Here is a 13,790-nt window from a genome sequence, read left to right on the forward strand (position 1 = left end):
CAGGATTTGAACTCAGGTCTTCCTGACTACAGATTTAACACCACCTACAACACTATCTAGCTGCTTGAGGGACAGGATTCATGCCTGATGAGGCCTGAAGGAACCTGAGGACAATAGATTTGGTCAGTGTCAAGGGCTATGAAATTTAACAAGTTTATACCTGTTCTGCGTTGTCCTAGAGCTCAGAACAAGGAACAATGGATGGAAATTACAGAGGTGGATTTTAGCTCAAGGTAGGAATAAAATCTTGGGAATGATTAGAACTATTCTAAAGTTAAAGGAGCTGCCTTAGTATTATTATAATAGTAGGTTCTCTTTTACCAGAGGTCTTTAAGCAAACTGTAGATGACCACTGCTAGATACAATGTAGAGGGAATAATTGTTTAGGATTTAGTTAAATTAGGATTCTGTAGTTCTGTGGCTTCTAAGCAATGTGAGAACAGTTAGAAAAAAGACATGAGAAGCTGATGAGAGGGAACAAAAGTTGAAAGAAAGTATAAAGGCTAGAATGAATAGCCAATTTTAGAAAAAAAGAAACTTTAGATCAAAAAAGAGAAGGTCAGGGTATTATGTTTAGAACTCAGTTTGAAAGACTTTAGTCCTATCCTAACGCTTTCCTAAATGAAAGTATAAGTATATCCCCCTTATCAAAGTCTAATCACAAGAATATAATAAATTCACATTGCTTTTTATCTTTTATTTTGGAGGGGGGAAGGCAGGGTAATTTGGGGTTAAGTGACAAGGTCACACAGCTAGTAAGTGTGCCAAGTATGTAAGGCCATATTTGAACTCAGGTCCTCCTGACTCCAGGGCCAGTGCTCTACTCACTGCACCACCTAGTTGCCCCAAATTCACACTATGTTAAAGCTAACAAGATGAAATGAAGTATTTGTAAAGCATTTAGCACAGTTCCTGGCACATAGTGGGTGCTATAAAAATGTTAGCTATTATTATTAATCTTTTATTTCCAAGGAATATATTTTTCAAGAACAAAACACAGGGGCTATCTGGTCACATAAACTGGATGGCTTACTGCTGAGAGCTCTATAGACCCTTGAGCTATATGGAACCTGGGTTTTCTCACCTTCAGAGACAAAAGGATTGGAGTTTAAAGAGGCTTTAAAGTTGATTCAACTCACCAGTTCTTCAGTAAGAAAAACTGAGTCCCAGAAAAAACAAAGTAAAGCAATTTGACCACATCATGCAGCAAAGAGCAGAGCCAAGAGTTGAACTCTTAACTCTAACTCTACAAAGGCTCTAATTATAGAGAGGCAGGGAGCCTTGCAAGATATCCTCTCACAATCCGAGCTCCCCTCCCCCCCCCCACCCCCCAAAAGCACTAGGTCTAATGATGTTATAGGGTAGCAGCACTGAACTGAGTATAAAGGAAAAAATTAATAATAATTAGTGTTTTCTAGCAGTAGAACATGTTGCCTCAAAGTAATGAGCTCTTACTAGGGAGGGGAGAAACAGCAATAAAAAAAATTGTTGTAAAATAGTATATTCTCCATTCTAGTAGAGCATGGCTTCTTAACCAGGGTCTCTAAACTTCTTTTAAAAAATACATGTTGATAACTTTCAATATAAATGTTTTCTTATCCTTGTATTTTATACATTTAAAAACATTCTGAGAATGGGCCCATAGACTTCACTAGACTGCCAAAGGGATTCATGACACAAATAAGGTTAAGAACCTCTGAAGTAGAGTATAGATGATAACCTGTGTAGAGGGGATTAGTAATAAGTAATAAGTTGGACTAGATAATCTCCCAAGGTTCCTTCCAACTCTGATTCTAAGGTCCAGTAAGTTACACCATGTATAAGCCTGATTCTAGGGAGACCAATTAATGGGGACATTCACCCAGTATAGAATTCAGGCAAACTGCCAAGCTAGTTAGCCAGCTGCTACAGAAAAAAAAAAAGACTATTTGACCTAGAGTTAAAATGCAGAGTGAAAGCAGGGAGGGGGTGGTGGAGAAAATCCAGAGTTTAAGCAAAAAAGCAGAGAGTAATTACTATGGCAGAAAGAAGAGAAAATAAAAGCCTATCTAGGCATGCCAGTGACCTAAGAGAGCAATGCCTTATCTTTACTTAATGCACCTTGGTACAAGTTATCTAGGCTAAGTGAAACGACAAGTACATAAACATGTCACACATACTCCAAAATTCCTCCCATAGTAGAGAGTTTGCATAAAAGAACCCCTGTAGGTACCACAAGAACAGTACAAGGACAATGAAAGTCATTTGAAGCCAAGCCATTATTCTTCCCTCACTTGCTCTGGTGATGACAGCAAAAGGAAAGAAAAAATTACTCAGCAAAAACTGCCAAAGAATCCTCTACGGGAGCTGCCCTGGATTTGTTTCCTGTGATCCTGCCTTTTTGATAAGATGAGTTGGAGGAGAAAAGGATAGAAACTTGATTTCAACTAAGATTGGGTGGTAGAGCTTCAAATTAAAAGACAAAATTCATTCAACACTTCCAAGAACATGCAGTGAAAGCTGTCTATTCTCCAAAACTGAAGGGAGAGGAAGAAAAAGATTTACCCTGAAGCACTTACCTCTCATATTCAGCACCCCAAACAGACTGTATGTTATTGATAGGACCTATCAGCAAGTATGCTTAAATCTCAGAGACATGAAGATTCAAAAAAGCCTTTACTCTACCCACTGTATCATTATCTCTCTTCCCCATTCTGCAAAGTCTTTAGTCCTATCAAATCCTGAAGTCTTTTCTCTCTTAAAAATCGAGGCTGCAAGTTTTCTGGAAGATGGTTATCTACTTACCAACTGGTCTGAATTGAGTGGCTCTCCGTTTTTCAGGCGATCCTTATAATCTTCTAGTTTGAGCTACAAATAAAAAAAAATTAGTTTGATAAAAAGCTAAGTTCAAATATTAAATTTTTCTAAATAAAGTCTACTTTCCTGCTATGTACAAAATATTTTGATAATTGCTGGGAAAATAAATAAAAGACAACAGCCACGTTCTTAAACATTTAATTGAATGTGGGCCAGGAGGTACAATGGTTTACATACATACACAAATAACTAGGGTATAGGGCAAAAATGCAATAGGAGAGGAGCAAAGATTGAGAAAAAGTTCTTTAAGATTTGAGAGAGACATAATTTTCAGCTGCGAGGAAGAAGATCAGAAATCAAGATAGGCATCATAGAAGCAATAATACCTAATATATTCTTTAAAGGAAGGATTAAAAAGCAGATATAAACAGTAATACATACTAGGTTTGGGATTAGCTGGAAGGGGCAGGGGAAAGAAGGGAGAAAAATGGAAATGGGTTATTGCCTGTACAAATGTAGGATGAGTCTGGTTGAGTGGCTAGTATTCCAATATGGTTAGAACATAGAAAATATGAAGGGAATAATGTGAAATAATGTTGGAAGGGCATTGGAGCCAGATTATGGCTGGTCTTAAATGATAGGCTGAGGAATTTCTATTTTATCTGGGAAGCAACAAGGATCCAAGGAAGGTTTTTAGCAAGGAAGTAACATGATCAGACCTTAGCATTAGGAACATTCTGGCAGTTATATAGATGAATTGTAGAAGGGAATAAGAGAAGAGAGATTAAGAGATTATCATAATAGTTTGGACAAGATGCAACAAGGGCCTGAGCAAAAGCAGTTGAAATTGAAGGTGAAAGGAAGGGATGAAGATGAGAAATACTGTAGAGATGGAATTGAGGGGACTTGGCAAGGAAATAAATATGGGGAATAGAGGAAAGTGAAAGAAAGTGAAAAGTCAAAGATGAATAAAATTGAGTGGTGGTCATAGCCAAGTTCAATTTTGGATATATTGCTTTTGATGAGATGACAGAACACCTAGGTATGTCTAGAAAGCAGTTAAAGAAAACAGAATTGATCTTAGGAGGGAAAGATTTCAGTTGATTATACAATATATTATTTATATTATTATTATATTATTTATTATATAATATGTATAATATATTTATATATCTATTATTTATATTATTATATTATTATTTATATGTATATTGTTTATACAGATTTGACCATCATCTATCTAAGTTGATATCTAGCCATGGAAACGTACTTGAAAATTCCCCATTAAAGTCAAGTTAAATTTAAGTTGCCTATGGTAAGATTTGATTAAGTAAGCAAACTAAGAAATTTGCTAGCTGAGGAATTTATTAAAACAAAACAAAACTTGGTAATACTGAGAACTTCAGAAATGCTACTATTTCAAAGCCTCTATAACTACAGCAAGAGGTGGGGAAGAGGAGAAGAAAACATACATAAATGTTTGTTTAATTAAATTGGGTAAATTAAACATCTATTATAAAATGAAAAGAACATCTACTCTTAAAGATTTTATGATTTAGTAATATAAGCCATGTCTAGTATTGGCACACATATAGGACTATGTTTCTAAAATAAGATCTTGAAAGTAGGGAAAAAAGTAAACATGCTGAAAAAAGTAATTGATTACAGAGGACACTCATTCTACTAGGCATTTACACAGGCATTAAACCACTTCCATTTTATGTGTCAGATCTGGAGGGAGGCAAAGGCAAGGAAGAGGAAATATAATGTATATTCTGACCAATGACATGAAGTTGAAGTGGTACAAAGGAGAGGTCCAAAATGTTATGAGCAATCAGAAGATGGAGATCACTTTCAACTAGATAAAGAGTCAGCAGGAGAAATATATGAGGGAAAGTTGCATAGAAGTAGGGCACCTAAGTTGGCATTTGACAGGTTATTGAAAAAAGGTCAGAGTTGGAGGTGGGAGAATGAGGGCAGAGAAGAGGAAAGTTCGTGCTAGGTAGAGAGAACAGCACAAAGAGGTCATCCAGAACAGGACACAGGAGCCTGGTTTGAACCAAATAATAGCTTATCATGCTTTAAGGCTTGCAAAGGGTTTTACATATATGATTTAATTTGTTTCCCACAATCACCCTCAGCTTTAGATGGCATTATCATCTCCATTTTACAGAAGAGAGAAGCTAAGTGACTGGTCCAGGGTCACACAGCTAATGAAGCATCTGAGGCAGAATTCAGACCTGAAGTTACCTGACTCTTAAATCCAGTGGTCAATCCATTATGCCCTCTCACTTAAAGGGAATAGTATTAGAATGCCAGAGGGCTTTAAGCACCATAAGGAGTTTATACCATATTTGCAAGGTAACAGAGAGTCACAGAGAGGTTTTTGGTTTTTTTTTTTTTTAAGAGGGAGTGATGTGATCAAAACCCTGCATTAGGAAGCTTACTTGGGCAGCTAAGTGAAGGCTGAATTAGGGAGGAAAAGCAACTGGATGAAGAAAGACCAGTTAAGAAGTGAACTAATTCAAGTTCAAGTAAAAAGTGGTGAGGTTCTGAATGGCTAAACAAGTTGTGGTATATGAATGTAACAGAATACTACTGTGCTATAAGAAATGAGGAGCAGATGGACTTCATAACAACCTGGAAAGACATACATGATCCGGTGCTGAGTGAGGGGAGTAGAACCAGGAGAACATTATATGTGATTACAGATACATGGTATCTCTGATAACTAACTTTAATAGACTTGGCTCTTCTCAGCAATGCAAGGTTCTAAGACAACTCCAAAAGAGTCATGATGGAAAAAGCGATTCACATCCAGAGAAAGAATTACGGAGTCTGAATGCCGACTGAAGCAAACTATTTGCTCTCTTTTTTTGTTTTTGTTTCTTCTTTCTCGTGGTTCATTCCATTGGTTGTAGTTCTTCTTTACAACTTGACTATTGTGCAAATACATTTAGTGTGAAGGTATGTGCAGAGCCTATATCACGTTGCATGCTGTCTTGGGTGGGGAGGGGGAAAGACAGGGAGGAGGAGAAAATCTGAAACTCAAAAACTTCAGGAACTGAATGTTGTAAACTAAAACTACTAAAAAAAAAACCTACCAAAAATAAATTAATTAATGTTTTTAAAAAGTAGTGAGGTCCTGAAGTAGGATTGCTGCGAGCAAAATGGAAAGAAACAGATGCTATATTATGGGAGGCAGAATCAAATCAACAAGACCTGGCAAACAACTGAATGAGAGAGAGGACAGAGAGAGCAAAGTCAAAGATGATATCTACTTTTTGGGTGACTGGAAAGAGGGAACACTGTCTTCCATCAGAAACAGAAAGTTGGTTTAATGGCAGAGGTTAGAAATCAGTTCAGTTTCGTAAATACTAAATTTGCAACACCGGCAGGACATTTAGACACAGAAATCTAGAATATTTTTAGAAATATGGAACTATAATCATCTCAAGGAGAAATCAGGACTGGAGATAAAAATCTGGGGATTTAAGAGCCTAGAGGTGGTAACTGAAAACTACAGCAATGAATGACATGCTAGAGAAAAGGGGGATACCTATGTGAGAGACAGGAAAAGAAAATGGAACCAGGATAGAAAAGGAAGAAGGAATGGCTATAGAGGCATAAACATAACCATGAATGAAGGTGTTTGGAAGGAATGGTTGTTAAAAAAAAAAAGTGGTATCCCACATTGCCTTATGCTTTGTTGAAGTCAAAGAGGATGAAGGAAGTTGAGGCAAGAAGATCACAAAGCATTAATCTTAAAGAGAATAGTTTCAGTAAAATGATAGGAATGTGTTAAATTGAAAAAGAATTAAAGTGGATGTAATGAGTACAATCTATTTTTTCTAGAAGTTCTTTTGGTGAAAACAAAGTTTCTCGTTACCTTTTGTGATAATGAAGTCAAGGGGGTGGGAGAGGAGGGATACAGGGCAGGTCTGAGCCCAGGTTTGCGGACCGAAGGGAACAGAGAGATTGAAAAGCCATTAGAGAAAACAGATGATTGATGGAACAAGGTCATAAAGAAAAAAGGGTGTCAGGAATACAGGTACAGAGGTTAACGTTGGCAAGGAGGTTAAACTCATCCTCTAATATCAAAAGGAAGAAAAAATAGAAGTGGATGACAGTGAGAAAAGTATTTCAGAAAGACAGGGCAAATGAGGGTACTCGTACCATATCATGTATTACCTCAAAAGGAGAGAATCATCTGTTGGGAGTAATTTAAAGTCAGATACTTAGAAGCAAAGTTTGGAACAGCCCACTGTTCAGCATGGAGGGCATCCAGTCCTATTCCGATATTAGTTCATTTCTTTGTGGTTTGTTATTTGCTTCAATTGTACCCTTTTTTGATGTGCCAAGTCCAAGAGTAATAACTTTCATACTGAATTTAAGAAAAGCAACATATGAAAATAGCACTCAGGTTGAACCTACTGTAATGTGAGAAACGATAAATCTTTGGTGTTACTGTATACACCAGTACAATGATAACCTCATGTACTCACTGTCAAGCACTTGATGGTAGTCCTATAACATTATGTTGGCTTACACACAAATCTAGTTAAACACACTTAAAATTATGTAGTATATGCTAAAAGGCCATCACTCCTAAGTTTCCAATACACAGCAGACAGTGTACATCATTTGCATAGACCATGCTATTGACCTACCATCAATATAACCTAAGCTTTGTGTATCCAGTAAGGTCGATGAATTTGTGCTGATCCATTCACATTCATACATTGCATACTACTAGTCAGATCAGGCCCAGTCTGTGGAAGCTACAAGTAACTGGCCCTTCTAAGTACCAAAACCTATGACCACAAAAACTAGCTCCACACTAACCCAACCAGACTTATCATTTGAATAACACAACATACATACACACCTTCCATAAAAACAACTCTAAAGTTTTCAGTAGGACTTGGTTTCACATTGATATTCCAATATTTGAAACTCAGGGCCATAAACCCCACCTAGTGGGTTCCCCCATTTAGAATACCAAGAGGAAATCACCAATAATTATTTAATAAATAAAATTTTACATAAACTATACCATATAAAATTTAATACATGAAATACTATATGGCACTATAGTAGTGCCATAACTTAAAGAAATTAATTATGGCATGAATTCGGAATTTTTACATCAGCCTTTGTAGTCATACTAGATCCATATTAATCCTTTCAGTTTTGATAAGCATCTCTAAAAAGATTCACTTCCTGACCATGTCATGTTCAAGCCATAAACTAGTGCTGCTGGAACAGCCTATCATTTCTCAAGCTTCCCATCACTGCTGCAGCTGTACTGCAATAACTACTGCAGAAAGAATACAAACAAACAAGGGATGGGATTTTCAAGTTATTAGTACTGCCTCTCTCTAAGCAATGCCTTCTCATTTAAAAAAAAAAAGATGAACGCTCTAATAAAACTCTAAGCATTTAGACAACAGCATGCAAAGTAACAGTATAAAGCATAAACCCTTCAGCTAAGCAGAACAAATAAATCTAAATTTTGCTTTGTATGCATACTACATCTTTATTCTTAGAAGGGGAGGTGCCTAAGTTAAACATGAATTTTTTTTTTTTGGAAACATTTCACATAACAAAGCTGAAAAAAAAGTTACCTTCTTTTTTTCAATATTTCTAATCTTGTGTTTGAGACATATGAGTCCATTATCAATGTAGGTCTCATAGGCCTGGGAAGAAGTTACAACTGAATTCAGAGCAGACCGCAGGGGGCTCAGAGGAGGCTGGCTCTCCCCACATTGGCCGTGATTGACTTGCTGCTTGGCTGATTTCATATTCTCCACTTTGCTCTCCTCTGAATGGCCTGAAGGTAAGTGGCTACATAAAGAGAAAGCAGCACCATTGAAATAGATGTAGCTATAATGAGGGAGTGAGGGAAGACAGATAAGCATTAGCACAAATAGACATAAGATAAGCATAAATTAGAACTAAAGAAAAAAAGTCTTTTACCACAGAACAAAAATCTAACCCCATGTTCTCAAAATTCTCTATTATTGCCAACATCCCCTCTTCCCAAGTTCAAAGCCAGTGAAATTCCCACTGCTGAGTCTCCTCCCACTACTCTTTACCATAGTACCTGGTGCCAAGTCCAACACTAGAGATTATTCATGAAAAAAGGACAAATGTCCACAGTGGCGATGATTCCAGAAAACTGAGCTTTTCCCTACAGCCAAGCAAGCAGAACTGCAAAACGAGCCGCTGAAATGGCCAAACTCGAAATACTTTTCATAGACAAACATCTCATGCCAAAATTTGCAAGACTCATCATCCCTGTCAGACTTAGGAACAACCCATTTCAATTCTCTAAAGAAAATACTTCCCACGCAATTTCCAAGGAGTTAAGATTTAAGATTAAAACATCAACAATACCAACCCTAGGCTGCCGGTTTGCACCTTCACCTCAATTTTCCGTAATTAACGGAAGCAGCAGCACCTTTGCAGGAATGCAGCCAGCCCTGGGATGCTGCACCCTAGTCTACATAGGCTCAGGACTAGGCTTCAGGAGCGCTGTTGGTTACAGTTTTCTTTTTAATAAGCTCACAAGCTTTCACAGGCTAATACTTACAAATCCATCTTTAGTTAACAGCCATCAGCTGCCCATCCTTCTTTCCCTTAATAACTCTGCCAAAGGCGAGTTTTAGTTCCTCTTCACTAACTATCCCACTCCCTGAAAAGCCTCTCCCCCATTCAAGTGCTCTGCCTTCAGTAGGTAACTCGATCGCCAAAGCTAAAAGCTTTGGGTACATGGGGATGGGGGTGCGGTATGAGGAGGCAACGCCCAGTGCCCTTCCACCCCTCCAAAGCAGACACCTAGCAGACAGTGGCAGGGTAGCATGGGGTTTTTCCAGTTACGGGAGAAAGAAAAAACAAAAAACCCTGCCCTAGACCTCCTCTCGCCACAAGGCCTTCCCCGACCCGGGCGCCGCTGCTCCCCAGACCCCAACAGAGGTGTAAAAGCCGCAGCCGCAGCTGCTGCCGCCACCCCCGCAGCGGCTGCGGTCCTCTCCGCCGCAAGCACGGGATGCCCTCACCTCCGCACCCCCAGCCCGAGCCAGCTGCAGCGCCAGAGGCGGAAGCTCCGGCTCCCAGGCTTTCCTTTCTGCTGGCCGCCGACGACGCCTGGGCTAATAGGGAAATGCAGAGATGCCCTAACAGCCCTGCGCTCCCACCCCCTTCCCGCCGCTCTCTTTCTCCCAGTGTCGGACGCGCGGCGGCGGCGGCAGGGCCGCTACGCCTTCCCAGCTAAGCCAAGCCCAAGCGAAGGCTCAGGCCCGCCCTCTCCAGCGGCAGAGTTTTATAGAGTCCCCGCCCCCCTTCCTCCCTCACCCCGCGTTAGCTCGCCAGCCCACATAGCTGCTCCTCCCCTCGGCCCAACCGCCGAAACCCCGCCCTTCTCCTGCGTACCGATTCCCCCCCGGGCCGCCAGTGCAACCTTCCTGAGCCCCCCGTGTGGCCCTTCTCTTCGGAAGGTCTTCGAGTGGGCAATGGGTTATTCTCCGAGACAGAATCGGAAAGAGAGGGAAAGGGTAAAGAAAAAATCTGGAGATAATTCGGCTGGAGAGGCGCTTTCAAGAAGTGACTGCAATACACTGGAGGACACACAGACTGGCCCTTTAAAGACTGCCCTTCAGGGCAGGGATTTTGGGTGACATCCATCATCGAGCATTTATCAAGTGCTATATCCTGTATTAAAAACAAGCTCCTTTGGACTAAGGAAGACTTGAACCTTCAACTGACCCAGGTCACTTTCAGCATATTAGGTAGTTGTCTGGGACTGCAGTACAGTTGCAGATCTGCACTGGAGACAGGAATGTCCTTATAGACACTTTCCCTGTACCCCATTTGAGGTCCCTAATGTTCCCCTACTCCATTTTGGCGGTACTAGAGCCTATATGATCATTATTCCCCTTTTCCCTTTACATTGTAATGCATGAGCTACTTTAACGCTCTATATTCCCTTCAGTATATACCTTAAAGAAATTTGGAAATTAACTTACTCATGGGTCCTCAGGTCCATGACCTTCCTAAAAGAAAATATCAATTAAAATTTAATGGGTGACTGCCAACAACATCAAAGTCCTTATTCAGGCTATGGTGAATTAGTTTACAGATTATTACTGTAATCAAATAAATGTATAGTAAGCATGCAAAAATCTGGAAAAAAAATACATTTTCAGCCTGGTAAAACAAAGGGAAAAAGTGAAAGAATGTTCATTCAGTATGTACCATTTTTTTTTTAATTTTGAATCTGGTGCTTTAAGATTTTCTAATGGGAAGCAAGAAAAGTGTTAACTACATTTAATAATTCCACTTGACAGATTGTATTTAACATGGTCAGCAGCTACTCCTATATTTCTAGAAGATGCTTTAGAAATAAGATTAATTGTGAGTCCTGAACTGAAGAACTAAGTAGAAGTATTTTAAATAAAAAACATAAAAAGAGAAAGTTCAAGAATATAATCAGGAGACTAATGAGCAGTTTCGAAATCTTGTCCAAAAACTACAGAGAATGTTATTTAATTAAACATTCCTTTATATCATGTTTTGCCATTGATAACCTTACTTTTGTTAAGTTTTTGTATGTGTTTTGCAACCTTAATAATTTACACTAATGTTTCATTTTAGAAGCAAGTCCCTGAGTGCATATGTGACTTAATGGAGGGACAAGCCCTAGATTATTCATTTTCATCATCACGTACAGCCAGAACAAGATAAACAGATGCTGCAGAATGTGAGAGAAGAACACTGTGCTGTTTTCCATGACTGCACAATGAACAGGGGCCATAAAAAGAGAAACAATGAACATGACTCCTTTTGTTCAGTAGGCTGGCCTGGATTTGGCAGGATTTCTATAAATAGAGGCCCCATAGTTTTTTCTTGAACTATATTCAATTCAATCCAACAAACATTCATTAAGTGTCTAGCATGTACAAGTCACTGTGAAATGCTGAAGATAACAAACAGAAAAATGAGAGTAGCCCAATTCTCAAGTATCTTATATTCTACTGGATAAATATGATATTTTAATCCAACAATTCAATACAACAGTCTCAGTTACTGGGGACACAAAAACAAAAATAAAAATAAAAAATGAGTCCCCAAAAGATCCAAGTTTTTGGAACAAGAACTCAGTATTTCACAAAAATTGCTTAGAAAAACAGAAAACAGTTTGGCAGAAACTAGGTATAAGCCAACATCTCACACTGTATACCAAGATAAGATCAAAACTGGTACATGATTTAGAAATAAAGGGTGATGTCATAAGCAAATTAGAAGAGCATGGAATATTTTACCTGTCAGATTTATGGATAAGGGAAGAATTTATGAAAAAAAAAGAGATAGCATTATGGCATGTAAAATGGATAATTTTGATTACATTAACTTAAAAAGGTTTTGCACAAACAAAACCAATGCAACCAAGATTAGAATGAAAGCAAAAAAATTTACAGCAAGTATCTCTGATAAAGGTCTCATTTCTCAAATATATAGAGAACTGAGTCAAATTTATAAGAACACAAGTCATTCCCCAGTTGATAAATGGTCAAAGTATACAAACAGGCAATTTTCAGAAGAGATCAAAGCTATCTATAGAAATGTGAAAAAATGCTCTAAATCACTTTTGATTAGATAAATGCAAATTAAAACAACTTTGAGTTGTCACCTCACATCTATCAGAATATGACAGAATCTATGACAGAAAAGGAAAATAAATATTGGAGGGGATATGGAAAATTGGGACACTAATGCATTGTTGATGGGGCGGCAAACTGAACCAAACATTCTGGAGAGCAATTTGGTACTATGACTACAGGGCTATAAAACCATAAATACTCTTTGATCCAGCAATACTAGGGTTGACTCCAAAGAGATCAAAGAAAAAGGAATAGGACCTCTATGTACAAGAATAGTTATAGCTGCTCTTTCTGTAGTGGCAAAGAATTAGAAATTGAGGAGATGCTCATCAATTGGGAAATGGCTAAACAAGTAGTAGTATATGATTATGATGGAATACTATTGTGTTATAACAAATGATGAGCAGGATGCCTTTAGAAAAGCCTTGAGAAGACTTATATGAATTGATGCAAAGTAAAGTGTGCAGAACCAGGAAAACAGTAACCCAATACTGTATGATAATAAATTGTGAATGACTTAGCTATTCTTAGCAATATGATGATCTAAGACAATTCTGAAGGACTTATGATAAAAAATGCTTCTACCTCCAGAGAAAAGAACTGTTGGAGTGTGAATACAAAATGAAGCATACTTTTTTGTAAACTTTCTTTATTATTCTTGGGGGTTTTTTTGGTCTGTGTTGTATTTTTTCCTTTGCAACATAACTAATATGGAAATGTGTTTTGCATGACTGTACATATATAGTCTATACCAAATTGCTTGCCTTCTCAGAGAAGAGAGGGGAAGGGAGGGGAGGGGAGAATATGAAACTCAAAAATTAAAAAAGAATGTTAAAATTTTTGTTTACATGTAATTGAGAAAAAAATTAATTTTTTTTAAAAAGAGTCCCTATCCTAAAGGAACTAGTATTTTATTTGAGGGGTATGCCAGTGCATGGGCAAAGGCAGGAAATAGCATATCAGTTCAGGCAGAATAGATAGTAGCCTATTTGATGATAATGTAGAGTGTGTGAAAGGGGTTAATAGGAAATAACACTAGAAAAATAGATAGGACCTAGGTTGTGAAGAATCTTAAATAAAAAACTGAAAAGTTTGTCACCAAAGGTTTTTAAGTAGTATAATGAAATAGAATTTGGCCTTGGAAGATTATTTTGGCTATTGTATGGAGCAGTAATGTCAAACAAATAGAAATGGATCCTGCAGGCTACACATTGACTTAGAAAACCTCAAATTAACAGTATCTATGTGTAGTTGTATTTATATTTATTTTGTTAAACATTTCCCACTTAAATTTTAATCTGATTCCAAAGTTTTCTGTCTTTGACTCCTCTG

At 38.0% G+C, this 13,790-nt stretch overlaps 1 protein-coding gene across 1 annotated transcript in view; it reads right to left on the reverse strand.

The window, feature by feature from the left end:
* The window catches only part of CAPRIN2 (caprin family member 2), a 60,111-nt gene extending 50,206 nt beyond the window's left edge, over positions 1–9,905 (reverse strand). The window contains exons 1-3 of the mRNA XM_036761767.1: positions 9,858–9,905; positions 8,424–8,643; positions 2,785–2,847 (exon numbers count right to left, since the gene is read on the reverse strand). Coding sequence (XP_036617662.1) covers positions 2,785–2,847; positions 8,424–8,600 — 240 coding nt within the window. The 5' untranslated portion in view covers positions 8,601–8,643; positions 9,858–9,905. The remainder of the gene's footprint in view (positions 1–2,784; positions 2,848–8,423; positions 8,644–9,857) is intronic.
* Positions 9,906–13,790: the final 3,885 nt, after the last annotated feature.

The sequence above is a fragment of the Trichosurus vulpecula genome, chromosome 5 (assembly GCF_011100635.1).
Source record: "Trichosurus vulpecula isolate mTriVul1 chromosome 5, mTriVul1.pri, whole genome shotgun sequence".
NCBI lineage: Eukaryota > Metazoa > Chordata > Mammalia > Diprotodontia > Phalangeridae > Trichosurus > Trichosurus vulpecula.